The sequence below is a fragment of the Solea solea genome, chromosome 13, assembly GCF_958295425.1.
Source record: "Solea solea chromosome 13, fSolSol10.1, whole genome shotgun sequence".
Taxonomy (NCBI): domain Eukaryota; kingdom Metazoa; phylum Chordata; class Actinopteri; order Pleuronectiformes; family Soleidae; genus Solea; species Solea solea.
The window spans coordinates 27795807-27817279 of record NC_081146.1 but is presented as its reverse complement, the minus strand read 5'-3'; the positions used below and the strand labels follow the sequence as shown (position 1 = coordinate 27817279).

The following is a 21473-nucleotide window of genomic DNA, read 5'->3' as shown; positions in this document are numbered from 1 at the left end:
TCAGTGTGTGAGGGTGAGGGGGAGGTGGAGGGTGAGGGTGGAGAGTGAGCGTGGAGGGTGGAGGGTGAGGGTGTAGGGTGAGCGTGAGGGTGAGGGTGGAGGGTGAGGGTGAGGGTGGAGGGTGAGGGTGAGGGTGGAGGGTGAGGGTGGAGAGTGAGCGTGGAGGGTGGAGGGTGAGGGTGTAGGGTGAGCGTGAGGGTGAGGGTGGAGGGTGAGGGTGAGTTGTTGGTAAAATGCGTGCAGTAACATTTTGAACATGGTTTTTCTCCCGCAGCTCTTTTAGGAAAGTGTAAATCTGGTCCCAGCGAGTTCTCTCTACCTCTGACATCATCCCTCCAACATGAGCATCAACAGGGAGGGACACAGACCTGAGGGGGGCCACAGCCATGGAGCCAAACTGGCCCCCAACGTCAAACCCAAACTGGAGCAGAGGAGCAGTAAGGACGAGCAGTGGAAGAGAGAGAGAGCTACAAGAGTGAGACGATCCAGGAGTAACGACTCACAGAGGGGGGAAAGAGGGAGGAGGAGAGAGAGAGACAGGTACCATGGAGCGTGGCGACAACGAGGGAGGAGCGAGGAGCCCCGCAAACGAGACAGGAGAGAGGGGGACAGCGACCGGAGCAGAGCGAAGCGTCCTGAGGACGACGTGGAGGACACCGAGTGTGCCATCTGCTTCTGCTCTTACGATAACGTCTTCAAGACGCCAAAGCTGCTGGTGTGTGGCCACACCTTCTGCCTGGAGTGTCTCGCTCGCATCAACGTGACCGCGCCCGAGCTCAAGACCCTGTCCTGCCCCGTGTGCCGTGAGCTGACTGAGCTCCCACACGGCCAGGACCTGCCCCGCCTGGGCAACAACGAGGACATCATCGGCAAACTCCCGGCAGACATGCACAGGGCGCTGTCCATCCGCTTTAAACGCAGCAAGGGCAAACTGCTCCTGAAACACCCGCCTCCCGTCAGCCCGACCAAGACCAACATCCTCAGCCTGCCCGTCAAGACTCACGACGACCAGGCCGCCGCCGCCGCCGCCGCTGAGGCCGCCGCCCAGGCTGCAGGAGAGCACAGGAGCCTGCCCGCCACTGTGGTGGACGTGGGCCGGCCTCCGAACAGGGTCAGAGGTCGCCTGCGCAGGCTGTTCCGCTCAGACCGCTGTTACTATGCTGTGGTGGTGGCCATCATCACCGTCACTGTGGCGCTCATGCTGGTCGGCATCCTGGCGTTTGTCATCGTACCAAACATCACCATTCACCGCCTGCCGGGTCACGCAGAGAACCACACCTCACAGAGCCCCCAGACTCCGCCCTGAAGAGGAGAGACTCCGCCCCGAAGAGGTGAAGAGCGAAGTGAAGGGAGAAACTCTAGCACTGGACATGTTTGATGATGGTGACGAGGAGAAATGAAGGAAAACGAGAACAGGAACCTGTTCTTCACACAGAAGTTACACATGAAAGAAGAAACAGGACAAACCCACTTTTCTTTATTTACCGTCGTGTTCTTCTGTGAAAACGTCTGTTCTGACTGTGAATACATGATGAAGAAGATGAAGAAGAAGAAGAAGAAGCTGTAAATGTTCAAATGCACTAAGTCCTTGTTATCTTGTGATCGCACCAAGCACAGCCATAGAAGCTCGAGGCGTCATGTTTATGTTTATTCACCTGCTCATTGTACATAATCATACATGATTTATATATTTGTATTTTATTGTTTTCTCTCTGTGTAAGAATTCACCTGAAATAAGATCGTACCCTCAAATGTTCAGTATTTTTAAAACACATATCAGCTGTTTGTGAGGTTTTAAAACCTGTTATTTGGAAATATTATGTATTCTTTTAACGAAATAAAAGACGGCACAGAGTCTTCTTACACTGACTCTGTGAGAAACCTGTTTGTCAGCATGGCTTCACCAGCCCTCACTCCTTCATCGTGACTGTCAACAACATTTCAAACTTTTAACCATCTGTTCACACACAAGGGCAACGTGGGCTTAAGTGTCTGGTACGTGTTGGTATTGAGAGGAGCACGGCTGGGAATCCAACCCTTGACCTTACACTTGACAAGACAACACTCTCCTCCTAAAATCTACACCTCCTCTCTACAGAGAGAGAGAGAGACAGATGTATTATATATGATATATTATATATTATATATATCAGTCAGTCATCATCTACCGCTTTATCCTCTGCCAGAGGGGGTGCTGTGCCAATCTCAGCTACATCGGGCGATAGGCGGGGTACACCCTGGACAGTTCGCCATCGCAAGACCACACACAGATTTGACCTAATCCCCACAGTGAATGTTTTTGGACTGTGGGAGAACCCGGAGAGAACCCGGAGAGAACCCGGAGAGAACCCACACACACACGGGGAGAACATGCAAACTCCATGCAGAAAGGCCCTTGTTCCGACAGGGGCTCGAACCCGGGTCTTCTCGCTGCAAGGCGAGAGTGCTAACCACTTCACCACCGTGTGCCTATATTATATATATATATATATATATATATATATATATATATATATATAATATATATATTATATATATAATATATATTATATATATTATGTATTATGTATTATGTATTATATATTATGTATTATATATTATATATTATATATTATGTATTATATATTATATATCATATGTTATATATTATATATCATAAACTATATATTATATATCATATTTTATATGTTATATATTATATATTATGTATTATATATGATATATCATATGTTATATATTATATATCATATTTTATATGGTATATATTATATATTATATATCATATTTTATGTTATTTATTATATATTATATATCATATTTTATATGTTATATATTATATATTATGTATTATATATGATATATCATATGTTATATATTATATATCATAAATGATATATTATATATCATATTTTATATGTTATATATTATATATTATATATCATATTTTATATGTTATATATTATATATCATATTATGTATTATATATGATATATCATATATTATAAATTATATATTATATATCATATTTTATATGTTATATGTTATATATTATATATTATATATTATATGTTATATATTATATATCATATATTATATATTATATATCATATTTTATATGTTATATATTATATATTATGTATTATATATGATATATGATATATCATATATTATATATTATATATTATATATCATATTTTATATGTTATATATTAGAAATTATATATTATATATCATATTTTATATGTTATATATTATATATTATGTATTATATATGATATATCATATATTATATATTATATATTACATAATTGGCTTCACCACAAGTCTTAAATGAAGTAGAATCCCAGACTTTCAGTGACTTTTAAAACATTATTTACCCTGTGATTTAAAAAAATATTAAAATATTACACATTTAGTATATTAATCTGTCATAAAGACAGATATAAAATCTTTGATCATAGACATGTTATAAGGTGTACGTGGACATATCACTCTCATGTTCTCTGCTCTCATCATTCATGTGACTCAGGACTCACTGATATAAGTTGTCAAATACATTTTTTTACAGCCTTTAACTTAAAATATATCAATTGTATATATTTATTATCTTTAAAATGTCTGGTTAATCTATTCACAAAAATATTAGGTGTTACAGTTTGTCAGATTTCTGTAACTTGTTATAATCTACAAGTTACATTATGTCCACATGTGAGTTCCATTTTTAATCAACAGTTCTTCTTTAAGAATTTGGTTCCTGAACAAAACACACACACGCACGCACACGCACACACACACACACGCACGCGCACACACACACACACACACACGTCACCGTTGAGTTTGCGTAATTCCTCAAGGTGACAGTTAGGGGCGGGACTTCCCGCCTCTACACAGGAAGTCGTCGCGTTACTTTCCTCCTCCTCTTGTTTTTTGTTAATGTGCTAACTTCAGAAACAGGAAGACTCTGCTCCTCTCTTTGTCTCGCTTCTTTTCGCCGGTGGTCGGAACGCGAGGAACAAAAGTCCAGAGGAGGAGGAGGAGGAGGAGGAGAAGAAGAAGAAGAAGAAGAAGAAGAAGACGAAGAAGACGAAGAAGAAGAAGAAGAAGAAGAAGAAGAAGAAGAAGAAGAAGAAGAAGAAGAAGAAGTGACGCTGTCACAGTGAGAGGTGGAGACTCAGCTTCACTGTCCGTGTGTTTCTGTTCGTGCACAGCCACAGGTGAGACAGAGTCGTGAATGGATGATGAAGAGTTTGATGATTCATCAGTTTCATGTGTAGAATGTGTTGTTAGTTTAGATGAACACTAACTGTAACAGTAACTGTAACAGTAACAGTAACTGTAACTGTAACTGGGATTAAAACTTCAACCACACACAGTGTCCTGGGATTATGCACTAATGTGTCAAGAAGTCAGTAAATGGAACTAAAATGAGTGAAAACTTTTATTAATGAAACAAATGTAAATACTTCAGAGAGACAGTGCTCTTATTTATTATTTTAATAATAATAATAATAATAATAATAATAATAATAATAATAACAACAACAATAATAGAAATAGAAACTGTAGACTCAACAGGTGAACATCATGCAGTGCACCCTGGGAAAGGATTACTCTGGGCCATCATTTTGAATTGGACAAATAATAATAATAATAGAATAGAATTAGAAGTGCCAATACTCAAGACAGTATACTTCAGTTTATGTTGAATAACTGTATCATTTATTGGGCTTGTGACCCTCATGTATCTGCCCGTTTGACACATTTACAGTAATGTTTATTAATGTAAATTATTCCTGGCAACAAATCGTATAAATACATTTTAGACGTTTACACTGTTTCTCACACTTTCCTTTACAAAGAAGACTTTATTGAGTGGATGATGGAATCAGACATGTCAGTAACATTAGGCGGTGGCTCACAGGAGTCCACAAACAAACTTTCCCCAACCTTTTAGTTAAGTTTGTTTAATATTTTAATAAATGAAAGGAAGGAAGAAAAGCAGCTGACATCTATGTTCTATGTGTGTGTGTGATATTGTGTAGTTTTGTGTTAAAAAAGGCTGCACAACCACCACTGCGCCAGCAGATGTCACCCACGTGCTCATGAATGGGGCATCACTAGGTGGCAGTATTGCTTCATGAGCGCGTCACAGACGACAGCGTTGATCATAAAAAGAAGAAGAAACCACATTATTAATGAACTCTGTGTTGTTCATGATTCATTCACCATGAGTGATGTCACAGCAGCAGTGTGGCTGTGTGACACATCTACTCACAATAATCAATAATAAAATCTACACCTGATGAAGTCTATGATCATCACTTTAACTTGTTGTTTCTGGCTGGAAACTTCCGTTTGTGTCACGGAGGTCAATTTGTACGAAGGATTTCAAACAGCATTTAAACTCACTGGTGACAATGTCATTTGTAACCAACAATTATTTAAATAATCGAGTCATCTGTCAATGTTTGTTTTTTTGTCCACAAAACAAAATGATTATGTTTCAATGATTTATTTGTTATAAGGAGCAAAGAAACCAATTATTAAATGTTTTAATGAATAAAAAACACTCAAACTGAATAATCAATATTTGACAATTCATTTAGTAATGGATTGATTGTTGCAGCCCTGGTTAAATAAAGAAAGTCATTACATTTTCACAGGGAGTTGAGTGATTATTTCATTGTAAAAATGATTGTATCTCTACAGTTATATTATATTTTCGTCTTTATTATTTCAGATGGAAGATGCTATTGAAAGCTGAGGATCTTGAAGAATTGCATCTGATCTCCAGGATGAATTATATTTCCTCCAGCACTGTTTTGTGTCTGTGATCCAACAAGGTGCAACTCCATCACTGTGATCATGTTCTTGTGATGAATCTCCGGCTGCTCTTCCCATATCCTGTTCCTTTTGTCCGTGTTTATTCACAGCCGTCCCTCCTGGTCCCCTTTCTGCTCTTGAAGTTTCTGGACCATGATCCGAAGGAAAGGCTCCCTAATTCTGTGTGGAATGCTCCTGTTTGTCACCTGGAATGCCATACTGGTACTTCTGCTGAGGGGCAGACCCCCACCTGGGCAGTCTGACGTTCCTGGCCAACAGCATGAGGAAGTGGCGTCAGAGCCGACCAATGATGTGGTGAGAGATGTGCTGCGAATGGCAGGCACATTTGAAGCAGAGCTGGAACTGCAGAAACAAATTCTGATCCAGATCCAGAGACATCATTCACTGTGGGAGCCATTAAACAGAAACCACCCACAGGTCAAAGCCCCCCCCGAGCATGTCATCCCGGTCCTGGTCATTGCCTGTAACAGGGTCACTGTGAGGCGCTGCTTAGACAAACTCCTGCAGTACCGTCCTTCAGCAGAACTTCATCCAATCATTGTGAGTCAAGACTGTGGACATGCTGAGACAGCTGAGGTCATTCGTTCCTATGGAAACAAAATCACTCACCTGAAACAGCCGGAGCTGTCAGACATTGCTGTGCAGCCAGAGCACAAGAAGTTTCAGGGTTATTACAAAATCTCCAGGCATTACCGCTGGGCTCTCAGCCAGGTTTTCAAGACCCTATCTCATTCCTCTGTTGTGGTTGTAGAGGACGACTTGGAGGTAATTAAACTGGCAATAGCAGCCAATTACTGTTAATAAGGGACCTATGGTTTCCTTCATGTGGGAAACGAGCGATGAGAAATGGAATCCACTGTTAAATGCAATGATTTGACTGGAATTGAGTTTTTTTCTGAGAGGTCACAACAGTTTGCAGAGACAATATTTCAGGGGGGACATTATGCATGTGGGACCAACAATGTCTAAGCAGTCTGAGACAAACATTCCATAAAACAGGTTACGAACTTCAGCAGAGTCAGGTGATGCAGCACACGTCAAAATAAGAGGAGCTTCCACAAAGCACAGTTGGAGACTTTGTCCAGAACACTGTGGCTGTGTCAAGTCACACATTTGTCTAGAAATGCTTAGAAGGGGGCGTGGACATGAGCGGAGTACATTGTGTTGAAGAACACGATAACAAGAACTTCATGTCAATAATTATAAATTCTGAAATACAAATGTTTTGTATTTCAGACTTAACACACCTAGACACCTTTGGTGCTCTAGGTGTGTTAACGTAACTTTTTTGAAGGTGCAAATTATAAAATCATGCAATTTTGTGTTGCCTACGTTTATTTATTTGTATTATTTATCGGGTGGTTGGCATTTTATTAAATCACATTTTAGAAACATTTTGCTGGTAAAATGAGTAAAATATAAATTTTTTTGCTGTATGACACTAATTGAAATCTCTTCCTGTAGGTGGCGTCAGACTTCTTTGAGTACTTCAGCGCTTTACTGCCACTCCTGAAATCTGATCCCAACCTGTGGTGTGTGTCGGCTTGGAATGATAATGGCAGAGATGGCTATGTAGATCCAGGGAAGGCAGATCTGCTCTACCGGACAGATTTCTTCCCTGGCCTCGGGTGGATGATGCTCAGGGAGTTGTGGGAAGAGCTTGAGCCAAAATGGCCGCCATCTTTCTGGGATGACTGGATGCGTCATCCAGAGCAGCGCCGCAACCGTGCCTGTATTCGCCCAGAAGTCTCTCGGACTTTGACATTTGGTCGCCAGGGTGTAAGTCTGGGTCAGTTTTATGACAAGTACCTGCGCTACATTAAACTGAATGCTGAACATGTGCCTTTCACCAAGCTGGACCTGAGTTACTTGAAAGAGGAGACATACAGAGAAAAGTTTGAAAAGGAAGTTTATAGTGCACCTGTGGTTTCATATGACGCTGTGAAGCAGGGTCAGCTAAAAGGACCTGGACCTTTTCGACTTCAATACTCAAGTAAGGACAGTTTCAAAATCCTGGCTAAAAACCTGGGAATCATGGATGACTTGAAGTCTGGAGTCCCAAGAACGGGATACAGAGGAGTCGTCAGTTTCATCTCAAAAGGGAGGAGGATCCACTTGGCTCCTCCTCCAGGATGGACCCAGTATGATATCACCTGGAGCTAACCCAGGACGACGCCTCTGTGCACTCACCTTTGAGTCATTTCTGGAGCATTTCAGACCAAAGAAATCATCAAATCATCAAATCATCAGGTGGATCATTTGTCTCCTCTTGTTTTTTTCTTGATAAATCCAAAGGGACTGTTGGTCTTTCTGGTGAAGGCATCATTGCCAATGCTTCTCAGGTCTTTTTCATTTTTCCAGTGTAGGATACAGGCTAAACACAAACTGCTGTCATTCACCAGATGTCTATTCTTATATTATGCAAAGTGTGCACATGACATTCATTAATGCATTCACTGCAGTTACCCACTTGTTGCCACTAAGTTATTTGCAATTTGTGATCGCCTGTGTGAACTTCCTGGTACTGTCTGTTATAAAGATGAACTCATGTGTGGTCACAGCTGCAGTATAATTGATTGTATGATCTTTTGTTAGATTCTCAGAGCTGGAAGTTAATTGATTTTATTTTATTTTTTTTAAATGACTCTTCATTGTTTTCTTATATGAAGCTTTTGGAAGCATTTTGGTGTTGGTATATTTTTGGAATAAAAAAGAGTTTAACCTGATGGTGTGTAATTTGTAACTGTGCTCTGAACTCATATGATCTAGGTATATTATACTCAACTGCATTCACATCAAATCTGATTGTTTTAGCCTATGCTAATTATGCTGCAATATGTTTTGACCAACTATATTTATGTTCCCAACCTCCAACATTTTATTTTAAATTTTAAATTTATTCCTGTTAATTCCCAAGTTTACAACTTTGAAAATGACTGGAATTTTGCAATCCTACACAGAGATCACCACTTTCTTAAGCGTTCTGCTAGTTACTACTCTGCCATGAGACCAATAGTAATCATAAAAAGATAATAAACCAAATAGACATATATATATGTATATAAATAGAAAATAATAATTCATGAAAAAAATGTGTGTGTCTTTAAATTTACCAAAGATTTAATATACTCTTGGAACTCAACTTCTGGGACATTTGATATGTGATTTGACATTTGCCTTACATGTTCTAAGTACAAAGTACCTGTAATTTAATTATAAAATAATGTGGTTTATCCAGCTGTAAAATAGATATTTAATTTTAATATTATTATGTTTAGAATCACTGCTAGAAGCTACATTTATTTTTAACGTCTAGAATTTAGGAGGTATGGTTTTTTGTTTGTACTTAACATTAGTAAAGCTAAATAATATGTATTGTATGACAACAACCATGTCTTCTGCCTGTCTGCATTGTCTCGTGGATATAATTGTCTCGTGGATATAATTGTCTCGTGGATATAATTGTCTCCTTTCATAAAGTGTTGTTCGAATTCATCAAGATCGTAGTAATGTCACGGTCTACGGAAGCCGTAGAGAACCATACAAGTGCAGCGCGTCTTCCCTCCTCAGGGTGTTTACGTCACTTGTGACGACGATGACGTGAGACCGAAACCGCTACTAGCTAGGCAGTCTAGCTAAAGTGAAGAAGGACCAGTGAGACATGGGACAACACGGACATGGTTTGGAGGGACATCGCGATGGACCTCCTTTAACTTTGTGTCTCTGTTTCCACACGTTTGTATTAAACCGCCCACGACGCTCTCACTCATAGTGTTAGCCTGTTAGCATGCAAGGCTATGTCGGTGTGATTTGATATGACACGTTAGAAACTTCTCAACACTCGCTATCGCAGGGTTTGCTTGTGTCGAATTGTTGTTGTTGTTGTCGTCGTCGTCGTCGTCGTTGTTGTTGTTGTTGTCGTTGTTGTTGTTGTCGGCGTCACAACCAACCGTTATCAATAGGTGCGAGCGCGTTATTGTGTTTACGTGGTGGCGCGTTAGTCAACGCTGTAGCTAGCGATACTTGCCTGGCCTGGAATGGAGCTAGGCGACCTGCGCGAGAGCCCCGCGGGCTCCGGGGAGTCTGATGCCGGCGATTGGAGGGAGGTTATGCCCGATGGGGATAGCGACGAGAAGGTTAAAGCCGCTGAAAGCAATGGGCCAAGAGTGGACCCGCCACTCGGAGACATCTGCGGGGAAGGAGAGCGTGAAAAGCAAAGAAGCGTGGGAGAGCAACTGCACAGTCCGTACGAGGAGGAACTGGACCCCCGCATCCAGGTAAGAGAAGATAAACTTATACCTGCTGTCATTTTAACACCTTCACGTACTGCTTATGTAAAATATATATATATATATATATATGTGTGTGTATATATATATATATGTATATGTATATAATCACACGGACTACTGATCATTGTTGTATTAGATCAAATAAGCATGAAACGGTTGTTTTTATGTCTTTTTCCCAGGAGGAGTTGGAACACCTCAATGAAGCCAGTGCAGAAATCAACAAGCTGGAACTGCAGCTGGATGTGAGTAAAACCCAGAGCGTTAGTGAGAGTTCTATCCCGTTATATATATTGTTATTGCGCTGTAGCCAATCATTGTTTTCATTATCAATTGATCTGCCAGGTTTCTTACATTAATTCATTAATTAAATAGTTTGTTATTCATTCATTCATTCATTCAATGTCTACCACTTAATCCTCCACATGTGCCTGAAACAGGGAGCTGGAACCAATCCCAGCTGACACAGGTCTCCAGTCCATTACAGGGCAAATATAAGAATAACAAACCACCACTCACTCCTATGGTTAATTTAGAGTGTCTAATTGACCCTTGCATATTTTTGGACTATAGTTTGTGGTTGGATCTTTAAAATGTCAAGAAATGAACAAATATCTGCCAGAGACTGGATATAGCAGATTTAGACCACACCCCGAAAGCCTCCTGTCAATTAAACAATGGTTGTTACTGGAGGCGTACTTCCTGTTAGCAGTAGCAGAAGCCTGCTGCGTGCTAGTCTTGCAAGCATAGTTTTGGCCACTTCCATGGTTGCTATGGTAACCCACACACAGATCAATGGTATGGTTGTGTCCATATGGGCGGAAGCCTGCTGCCTGGCTAGTGGGAACACAACATGTGAAAATGTGTTTTTCACTATAATTGCGTAATCAATATTCAACAATTTTGCATAAATATCTTATTGTGATTATTTTGACTGAAATTGTGATTTGAATATGATTCACGATATGAGAGGGAAATATAATTTTAACATAATTATTCTCATTTTCATTTGAATAACATAATTAAAATGATTATTGTGTGATATTGGTGCAGATCTGTGAGAAACAAAGACATTTTCTTCAGATGTGTACAGGTCAGGACAATATTTCATGTAAAATGGTAACTTTCAGAGGTATTGCACCTCCTGTCATTTAAAAATTGCAGTCGGCCATATTGCAATTTAAGCCGAAGCTCAGACACTAAAAAAAATCTATGATTTTGCCAAAACAAAACCGATGAGTGTCAGGAATGTGATAAAATATGTTTCACCATCAATGAATTGGTTGAGTTTCTGTTGCGGTTACTTAGAATAAGTATAATAAAGTCATTAATTAGGCTAATCAATATCACAATACATTTTTCCAGTATATTGTGGGTACACAATTTGCATAAGAGGAAAAAGTCTTAATCTCAAAAATGTATTAGTGCTGATGGATTCAATCAATACTCTGTGTAAAGTCTAATCAGTCATTCAATTGCAGGTAAATCTAACATTGTCATTTCTATGCATAAATCCTCCAGGATGCCAGATCAGGCTACCGGAAGATACTAACAGAGTCTGCCAGGAAGCTGAATACTCACAGCTCCCAGCTCGGTAGCTGCATTGAGAAAGCAAGACCATATTATGAAGCTCGGCGTCTTGCAAAAGAGGTAAACACACACACACACACACACACACACACACACACACACACACACACACACACACACACACACACACACACACACACACACACACACACTGAGCCACTGAAAACAATACTTCAGTCCCAGTCCGTGGTGAAGTAATAATGGCCTGAAAATAGTCACATGGTCTGTTGTGTCTGCCATCAGCTATCACATCAAACCTGTTTTCTGTTTGCCTGAACTGTGTGTGAGTTCTAAAGTTATCTTTCCACAATCATTTGGAAAAATATGTAATAGCATATATTGTAATTTGATTTGTGGATATATTTAGACAATATACTTACACATGGTTATTATTACTTAACTAGTACTGTGAATCCTCACTGATTTTATTAAGCAGTCTTATGTCGTCACCGAATGCTTGTATCATCAGCAGGGGTCGTGCGTGCGTGTGTGTGTGTGTGTGTGTGTCAACAACAACATGTGAGTACACGGTGGAACAGGATCTATTAAATGCTGGAAAGTCTCTTTGTACAAAAGCGAAACTTGGCTGCATACAGCGCAGATTGTGAACTCCCCGCGACATTCATATTCCCTTAATTGCAGCACTAAAGAGGCCGCGATGGACCACGGAGTGAAAACAATGGAAGGTCCAGGCTGCGTTGGATATGGAGAGTGGAGGAAACAGAAGTGCTGCTAAATGTTTTTGTCGTAATTCTTAATTTTTTCATTTGAGGCAGCCGGCTAAAATAAAACAGTAATCCACGCCTTTGTCACCTCTCGGCTGGATTACTGTCAGTCAGTCATCATCTACCGCTTCATCCTCCACCAGAGGGTCGCGGGGGGTGCTGTGCCAATCTCAGCTACATCGGGCGATAGGCGGGGTCACACCCTGGACAGTTGGCCAGTCCATCGCAAGGCTACACACACACAGATAGAGACAAACAACCATTGGTCAATTTAGAGTGACCAATTTACCTAATCCCCACATTGCATGTTTTTGGACTGTGGGAGGAAGCCGGAGTACCCGGAGAGAACCCACGCACACACGGGGAGAACATGCAAACTCCATGCAGAAAGGCCCTTGTTCCAACCGGGGCTCGAACCCGGGTCTTCTCTTCTCAGAGTGCTTGCGGTGACTTCATTTTACACAAATGAAACACACAAACGAGTGACTAGTGAATTGTAAAGCAGTTGTTTTCAGTGTAACTGAATCAAATCACTAGAATCAGTTAGAGTATTAGTCGCATCTGTCAAAAAATACGTCATCAAGAGGAAGTCGCATTTCTGTTTGTGAAGTCAAACGTGAGGGCGGCCTCGTCCATATTAATTATGCGTGTTATGGTTTTTATGTCTTTGAATTTATTTTAGTTGTTTTAAATGCATCTTATCACCGCTTGTGAGCTGTTATGCCTTTTTGTTATTGTGTGTTTTATTTATTCTTCTGTACAGCACTTCCCTTTACAAATAAAGTTGGATTGAATGAATCGAAACTTGTGTTTCGATTCCGATTATTTTTATTCTGAAAATAAGACTTTTAATGTTGTAATAGTGTCTGACTTCCTGTCTGGCTTGTCATCTGGTAAACAGTGTTTGACTCTACGTCATCAACCACACTTGGTTAGCTGTGAATCCATCAACTGAACGTCACAATCGTTTGAAATGAAGAGGATTGTGATTTTTCCCATAATCGAGCAGCGCTACTTCAGTGGCCTTCTGTGCTTACTTGATATTCAAATGACAGTTTCACATATTAGATTATCACTCGTCTCTTTCTGCTTGTGTATGCTGTTAAACCTTTGTCTCCTCCCTGTAGGCACAGCAGGAGACCCAGAAGGCAGCTCTGAGCTACGAGAGAGCCGTGTCTATGCACACAGCGGCCAGGGAAATGGTTTACGTAGCAGAGCAGGGCCTGATGGCTGACGGCAAGAACACACTGGATCCCACCTGGCAGGAGATGCTCAACCATGCCACCTGCAAGGTAAATATGAGACGGACTGTCAGTGGCAACGTAACGAGGAGTTATATTTGTTGCATACGTCACAAACGTGTTACTCTTTGTACCCAAATCACTTAGAAACAAAAATCAACTTTGTAAGAATCTTTGGGGGTTTGATGTTTATAGAACTATTTATGCTCCTTTATCATGCGACACGTTTTACGTTCACAGGACGTGGTGTTGCTTTCTGTCCCCAGTGTGTGGACAGAACAGGGTAAAAGTCTTTTTAAACTCTGTCCCCTCGTGTGTGGAATACACTGCAGAAAGAATAAGATGTCATTTTGTTAAATGCTTTTAAGTTGAAAATGAAGAAAATTGAGCGATGTCAGTGTTTTAAATAGTTGTTTTCCCGGTTACAGAAATGAAATCTCTGTGAATTGACTTTATTTGTAGTGCGATGAACTTTGTGTGTTTGTCTGTAACTGTGTGTCTTGGCCAGGTCACCTTTGAAAAAGAGATGTTTAATCTCAATGGCTTTTCTCCTGGTTAAATAAAAGTTAAATACATAAGAAAGCTGCATACTCTTGTACCACTCTGGTGTTTAATTACAGTAGTAGAGAGAAGGATTTAGAGCCTAGTACTGTATAGGGTATATAAGTATTAAATAGATTACGTATATAATTTATGGGAATCTTTAAAGCCCAAACCTACGTCAGACATGGCAGCTCTGTAAGCTCTGTACTGTTTGTTATGAATAAACATAAACATAAACATAAATAAGCTTTTGTTTGTTCTCACAGGTGAACGAAGCCGAGGAGGAGCGGCTCCGCAGTGAGAGGGAGCACATGCGTGTCACACATGCCTGTCAGGAGGCCGAGGCTCGGGTTCAGACGCTGCAAAAGTCCCTCAAAAGAGTCATTGTCAAATCCAAACCTTACTTTGAGCTCAAGGCCCAGTTCAACCACATACTGGAGGTATTACACATTTAAGCTCATTTCCAACACTTCCAACACTTGCTTTCATCTTTAAACACCTTTTGTAATCAGCAGTCAACACTTTTCATTGACTGCAAGTAAACAAAACTGGCTTGTCTTGTTTACAGGGGAAGGTTTATTCTGCTCGTGTAGCTGTACAGAGACTCCCCTATTTATTATTTAATGCTAAATAATGAGCATTTTAATGATCAATGTATGAACATTTAAGTTAGTCACATGCACATTGTTGTAGAAAATAGGACTTTTTCTTCCAAGGACATGATCGTCATGAATCCCATTCAAATGATAAATGCTTCAGTTGCTTCATGTCGACGCTCATGTATTCTGCTCTTATTTGTTTTCTGCTTCATTAAGCGTTTTGAACAATAAGATGTTTTAAAGGCCCAAACTAAAGCCTCTGATGTAATGTATGATTGTCTGCACAACAGCTGTGATATATTGTGAGTGGTGGAGATTTAGCAGAGGTCACTGAGTTCATTTCTTTCTCTTCAGACATAAAATCAATGTAGAAAAAGGACGCTGAGAGTTACTGTGCCCTCTGTGTGACAGGAGCACAAGACCAAAGTGCTGCTGCTGGAGCAGCACGTCGCCAAAGTCAAGACGCGCTACTCCATCGCACTGAGGAACCTGGAGCAGATCAGTGAGCAGATCCACGCTCAGAGGGGGCGGGACCACGTCGACGGAGGGCGCCTCACTGTGTGCGGTGGGCGGAGTCCACCCGTAGGGGCCGAGTCCGACATGAAGGTCCACGAAGCAGATGGAGCCTGCGGTGGTGGGATGGACGCAGCCATTGACCTGGAGAAATACAAGGAACGGGAGCGAGCGGGCTCAGATTCCCTGTCAGTCATCAGCCTGCAGACCATCGCCTCCGACTTGGAAAAATATGACTCCGTGGAGCACCTCGGGGACCTCAGCGATGTAGGGAGCGTGACGGGCGATGAGGGGGAGAGAGAGAGAGGTGTAGTGATGGAGAGACGAGAGAAGCTGATGGAGCTGAGCGCCAGAGAGCGGCAGCAGCAGTTCTACAAGCAGCACCACCGGAGCTTCAGCTTGTGAGGTGGACGCACACGTCACTGCTCTAACACACAGTGCAGTCACTTTCTATCACACTTAACCCTGTAAATGAGCACACTTGTGTCCACTGACGCTGCCTCGTTAGAACAGTGTTAGAAACTACAGTCATTACATCTGACCACGGTATCTTTAAGGCCTGGTTCACACTGTCTGTCTGTCTGCCTGCCTGTCTGCCTGTCTGTCTGCCTGTCTGTACACGGGCTGCTTGTCTATGCTTCACGCATGCTGCATCTCATTCGTCTTCCCACTCCACCAATGAGTTTCGAACTCATAGAACTAAGAGAGACAGACAGACAGACAGACAGACAGACAGACAGACAGACAGACAGACAGACAGCTGTTAAAATGGTCTAAAATATAATAGTTTTGTTTTTCATATTCAACCTCGACTGTAAAACTACAGTGATTACAGGTGTTGCTTTGATGTCATTATGCTGGTTCTTCTGAAAATGAACTGGGCCAAATGCATATCCACTCCCACCAAGGGATTCTGGGTAAATGTGTTCCTGGAGCATGAAGGAACAAAGAAAGATGAGTCCTGACACTGTGGGAGACAGAATCTATTCTCATGTCCATCTCATGACGCTGGTGAGAAGATCACAGCACACGCTCAACACGCTGCATTCCATTTACTAACCTGGAAGTCGGAGTGACGTCACCACAGTCGCTTTGCAAATGTGTCTCGGCTCATGTGTCAAGGTGAGGTTTGCTCTGGCAGCCGTGTGTATGGAGTGACCTATGACCTCTGAAATTCCAACTACAAATGGAATGCAGCTACAGTCTTCATACATGCTCTTCTCCAGCCTCACTCACTCACTCACTCACTCAGTACGTACAAGAACATGAACGCATGTTTGAAGCCACATTTCATATATTTATTTTTTAGCAGTTTTATTTCTAGCGTGAGGGAATGTGTTCGGAAACAGAGACTAAAGTCTGACTCTAAAGACTAAAGTCTGACTCTAAAGACTGAAGTCTGACTCTGAAGACTGAAGTCTGACTCTGAAGACTGAAGTCTGACTCTAAAGACTAAAGTCTGACTCTAAAGACTAAAGTCTGACTCTGAAGACTGAAGTCTGACTCTGAAGACTGAAGTCTGACTCTAAAGTCTGACTCTGAAGACTAAAGTCTGACTCTGAAGACTGAAGTCTGTCTCTGAAGACTAAAGTCTGACTCTGAAGACTGAAGTCTGACTCTGAAGACTGAAGTCTGACTCTGAAGACTAAAGTCTGACTCTGAAGACTGAAGTCTGACTCTGAAGACTAAAGTCTGACTCTGAAGACTGAAGTCTGACTCTGAAGTCTGTCTCTGAAGACTAAAGTCTGACTCTGAAGACTGAAGTCTGACTCTGAAGACTGAAGTCTGACTCTGAAGACTAAAGTCTGACTCTGAAGACTAAAGTCTGACTCTGAAGTCTGACTCTGAAGACTAAAGTCTGTCTCTGAAGACTAAAGTCTGACTCTGAAGACTGAAGTCTGACTCTGAAGTCTGACTCTGAAGACTAAAGTCTGTCTCTGAAGACTGAAGTCTGACTGTTTCCACAGTTCCAGTTCCAGTAGTGATTTATTTAAACTGACATTTGTGACACTGACACAACATAAAGCAAAGACGATGACACTCGGGCGATGTTTAATGATGTTTATGTCATAAGTGTTTTGATGTGAGATTTGTATGATTTGCATATTGTTTACATTTGTATAGAAGTAGAATCATACGGCTGTTAGTCCATGTACTCGTTTTCCTGAGAGAGTGACCCATTTAAACCATGTGACCATTTAAAGGACAAAAGTGAATGATCTCACTCACGCGAGCACTGTTTGTGGATGACACTTGAAGAGCTGTGATCTCTGCTGTCACGATGCTGTTCTAACAGTGAAGTCTACAAATCAACTGTATTATATTATGTATGTAATTACTACAAAGCTTGAAGATATTGAAGTGTACAGTTCTACATGTTGCTGATTGTAATATTTCACTGGTTTGTTGTACAGATGTTCTGAAGTTGTTTTAAAACATTTTAAAGGGACAGGTTGACTTGTTTTTTGAGGTGTGGCTGTGTGAGGCACGGACACTGACAACAAGGCAAAACACCAGGGGTCTCAAACTCAAGTGCCCCGGGGGGGGGGGGGCATCATGAATCATTGCAATAACAATATTCATGACAGTGTTTGACAGAATTTAAAAATTGTAAAGTGTTTTTATATGGAACAATATATACTGTAGTTTGCATGAGAAACATGGATGATGTAAAATGAATATAAATATGAAAACACTTAACTTCATATTAAATTGGGGAGGATACAAGTTTGAGACTTCCTTATATGGAGTGAGTGAATGTGTGTGTGTGTGTGTGTGTTGGGGGGGCGGGGGGGGGGTCACAGTGCCTCATACAACCATGCTACAAAACTGCACTTGAACCTTCCCTTAAACACTTCCACCCTCACTGATCTCTGGTCTGATAAAAGCATTTCTGAGTTAGATTGTCAGTCATTTTTCATGCATTATATCAATAAAACCATCATCTCAGCAGCCTTTACTCCATTGTTTGAATGAAATATTAATACCAAGAAGTTATCGAATTGACATACATTATGATATAAATCAAATCAGTATGCAATGTTGGGCTATATCCTAATATACAAGAGACTTTCCACTGAGATAACATGACGTTAAGGTGCACACAGGTTGTTTCTCTGGACTCTTTTCAGGTGTAGGCTGTAAATACAGTCTAAAATAAAAGAAATCTTCTGTTTATGATCTGTATTACATGCTTAAAATACAGTTATTACTGTTATAATTACTGTTATATTTCAGATGATACCTGGTTTATCTGGCTTTCTCATGTTAAATGGAGGATATTTACGTGTGTTCAAAACAATGACATTTCTTATAAATATGGTCAAATTCAGCTATAAGTGTCTTTTTAAATACAATTTTGTCAAGTCCATGTGTATTTTAAACAACATGTAATATATACACTGTCTGGCCAAGAAAAAAAGGGTCACGCACTCTAATATTTGGTTGGACCGCCTCTCGCACTCATTGGCTGTGGCATTGTTTGGATGAACTTCTGCAATGTCACAAGATTCATTTCCGTCCAGTGTTGTATTCATTATTCATCAAGATCTTGTGTTGATGACGGACCACGGTGCAAAGTCTTCTCCAGCACATGGCACCAGGTCTGGACTCTGAACCACTCTTTCACAATTGGAGCCCAATGAATCCTGGAATTGTCATCTTGGAATATGCCCGTGCCATCAGTGCAGAACAAATCCATTGATGGAATGATGTGGTCATTCAGTATATTCAGCTGACGTCAGTCAGAACCTGAGATCGTTGCACTGCCCCCACAGGCTTGGACAGTAAGTACAGGCATGATGGCTGCATCACTTCATCTGTTCAATCCAGGTGAATTATTTCATTTTTACCTGGATTTCACAAGTTTATTTAGAATAATAAATAAGATTATTGTCAATGCAACAACCTTAAAAAATATGTCACCATATCGATATATCACAATATTGCCCATGCAGACTTTACTGTGCATGAACGGAAGCAGAAGAGCGGGGGGGGGGGGGGGGGGGTGTTGGCTTCAGCTCCAAGAGCTTTACAAAGAAACGGGCTTAACAATGTCCTGCTAATAGCATCAGCAGCATCAGCAGTAGCAGCATCAGCAGCAGCATCAGCATCAGCAGCATCATCAGCATCATCATCATCATCAGCAGCAGCAGCATCAGCAGCAGCATCAGCATCAGCAGCAGCATCAGCATCAGCAGCAGCGCCATATGTGCACCTGCGCTCGCGTGTCTCCTCCTCTTCCTGTCTCAGCACCCACGTGTCACCAGTGCTTGAATCCACTTCAGATTCATGATCTTTTTGCTGTGGGTTTAGACCTCAGCGTGTTTTTGATTTTTTTAAACAAACTTTATTGATAACAAATACTCAAAACTCCTTGTGTTTATACTGTTACAGTTTTCAAATATTACAAAAATAAAACAACAGCATCAAAACAAGACAGAAAAGAGAAATGAACAGAAATAACAAGGTGAGTGTGCAAATATAATCTTTAAACTCGTGCAGTTAACAGAAGCGTGTCTCACGTTAGAGAGGAAGAGGGCGGGGCTGTTACGCACGGCACGTCTCCATCGTGACGTCGTGAATTAGCTGAGGATTGTAGAGAGAGGGGGGAGGAGAGACACGGAGGGGAGAAACGGTGCATCGCTGTTGTGTCGCTTATATGTATATAGTGCATGGATATTTCTTACCTTTAATACAAGAACAATCATGTCTCGCCTTTTCTAACATCCCGCTGTTCACGCGCCGAGCAGCGTGCACATTTATAGCCATATATAAAAACAGCCATTTCACATAAGATATTTATTTGGAGGGTTTTTCCCTGGAAGCTCCAGCCGCGAGGAACAGCTGTCATCTCGTGACACTACACCAAACTAATAGTAAGTACTGTCACAGATCATCACCTGTGATGCCTCCATTTTCCTTGTAGATCATTTACAGCCCTATGTCACAGTCTGCACGCGCAGGCCGTGTATTCTGTTCTGTGCACGGGCCACAATCCCCGTGTCTCCCGCTGTACATACAATATACATGTTATGTCATTAACACGGGGCAGGTGACGTTGTGTTACTGTGTTACTGTGTTACTGTGTGTGTGTGTGTGTGTGTCGGCCTTCCTCGCGCCATCACATCACATCACAACAGTAACTATGTGTCCAGCATCCGTTTCAGACTCTACTGTGCGCTGCTTGTGATTGTGAAATGGACGCAAATCAGCGCCCTTTTCTTTGCCGTTTCCGGCATCATCGAGTCGCTAGGTGGCAGGCGTGTGCGTGTCCTGTATTTGTTACCTCTTTAGGACCTGTACTGACACAAACATTGACCTTGTCAGGACCAGTAGTCCTCATGGAGACTAAGACCAGGATCAGTGAGGCAGTACCTCGTTTCTTAGGAACTGGTGAAGTTAGAAATAAGATTTGCACTGTGGTTAAGTTAAGATTAGATGATAAGTCCTCGTTGAGATAGCTGTACAAAAATGTGTGTGTGTGTGTGTTCTTGTATTTGTTAGGACATTTTCTGGTCTTGTCGGGACCAGTAGTCCTCATGGAGACCAAATCCTTGTCCTAATGAGGCAGAACCTCATTTCCGAGGAACTGGTTGTGTTTAGGACTAAGATGTGAATTATGGTTAGGTTCAGGTTATGGTTAGACATGAACCAGTAATGGTTAGGGTTAGGTTCATGTTATGGTTAGACATGAACCAGTAATGGTTATGGTTAGGTTCAGGTTATGGTTATACATGAACCAGTAATGGTTAAGGTTAGGTTCAGGTTATGGTTAGACATGAACCAGTAATGGTTATGGTTAGGTTCAGGTTATGGTTAGACATGAACCAGTAATGGTTAAGGTTAGGTTCAGGTTATGGTTAGACATGAACCAGTAATGGTTAGACATGAACCAGTAATGGTTAAGGTTAGGTTCAGGTTATGGTTAGACATGAACCAGTAATGATTAAGGTTAGGTTCATGTTATGGTTAGACATGAACTGGTAATGATTAAGGTTAGGTTCATGTTATGGTTAGACATGAACCGGTAATGGTTAGACATGAACCAGTAATGGTTAAGGTTAGGTTCAGGTTATGGTTAGACATGAACCAGTTATGGTTAAGGTTAGGTTCAGGTTATGGTTA

At 41.2% G+C, this 21473-nt stretch overlaps 3 protein-coding genes across 4 annotated transcripts in view; all 3 read left to right on the top strand.

The window, feature by feature from the left end:
* Positions 1-1892, top strand: part of rnf183 (ring finger protein 183) — a 2890-nt gene extending 998 nt beyond the window's left edge. Inside the window, exon 2 of the mRNA XM_058647559.1 lies at positions 275-1892. Within this exon, the coding sequence (XP_058503542.1) occupies positions 341-1306 (966 nt within the window). The 5' untranslated portion in view covers positions 275-340 and the 3' untranslated portion in view covers positions 1307-1892. The remainder of the gene's footprint in view (positions 1-274) is intronic.
* A 2033-nt stretch (positions 1893-3925) lies between these two features.
* Positions 3926-8573, top strand: mgat1a (alpha-1,3-mannosyl-glycoprotein 2-beta-N-acetylglucosaminyltransferase a). 2 transcript variants are annotated; one of them, XM_058648751.1, is made up of 4 exons: positions 3926-4217; positions 5744-5846; positions 5937-6612; positions 7312-8573. In XM_058648751.1, exons 3-4 carry the CDS (start codon positions 5980-5982, stop codon positions 8008-8010), a joined length of 1332 nt encoding a protein of 443 aa, XP_058504734.1. In that variant the 5' UTR covers positions 3926-4217; positions 5744-5846; positions 5937-5979; the 3' UTR covers positions 8011-8573. The 2 variants fall into 2 exon arrangements, with proteins under 2 accessions (XP_058504734.1, XP_058504733.1); XM_058648750.1 differs by having other exon boundaries at positions 5744-6612.
* An 880-nt stretch (positions 8574-9453) lies between these two features.
* sh3bp5la (SH3-binding domain protein 5-like, a) lies at positions 9454-16872 on the top strand. The gene is made up of 6 exons (XM_058648557.1): positions 9454-10124; positions 10319-10381; positions 11658-11786; positions 13579-13743; positions 14502-14675; positions 15246-16872. The coding sequence occupies exons 1-6, from the start codon at positions 9885-9887 to the stop codon at positions 15750-15752; spliced, it is 1278 nt and encodes a 425-aa protein (XP_058504540.1). The 5' UTR covers positions 9454-9884; the 3' UTR covers positions 15753-16872.
* The last annotated feature ends 4601 nt before the right edge of the window (positions 16873-21473 follow it).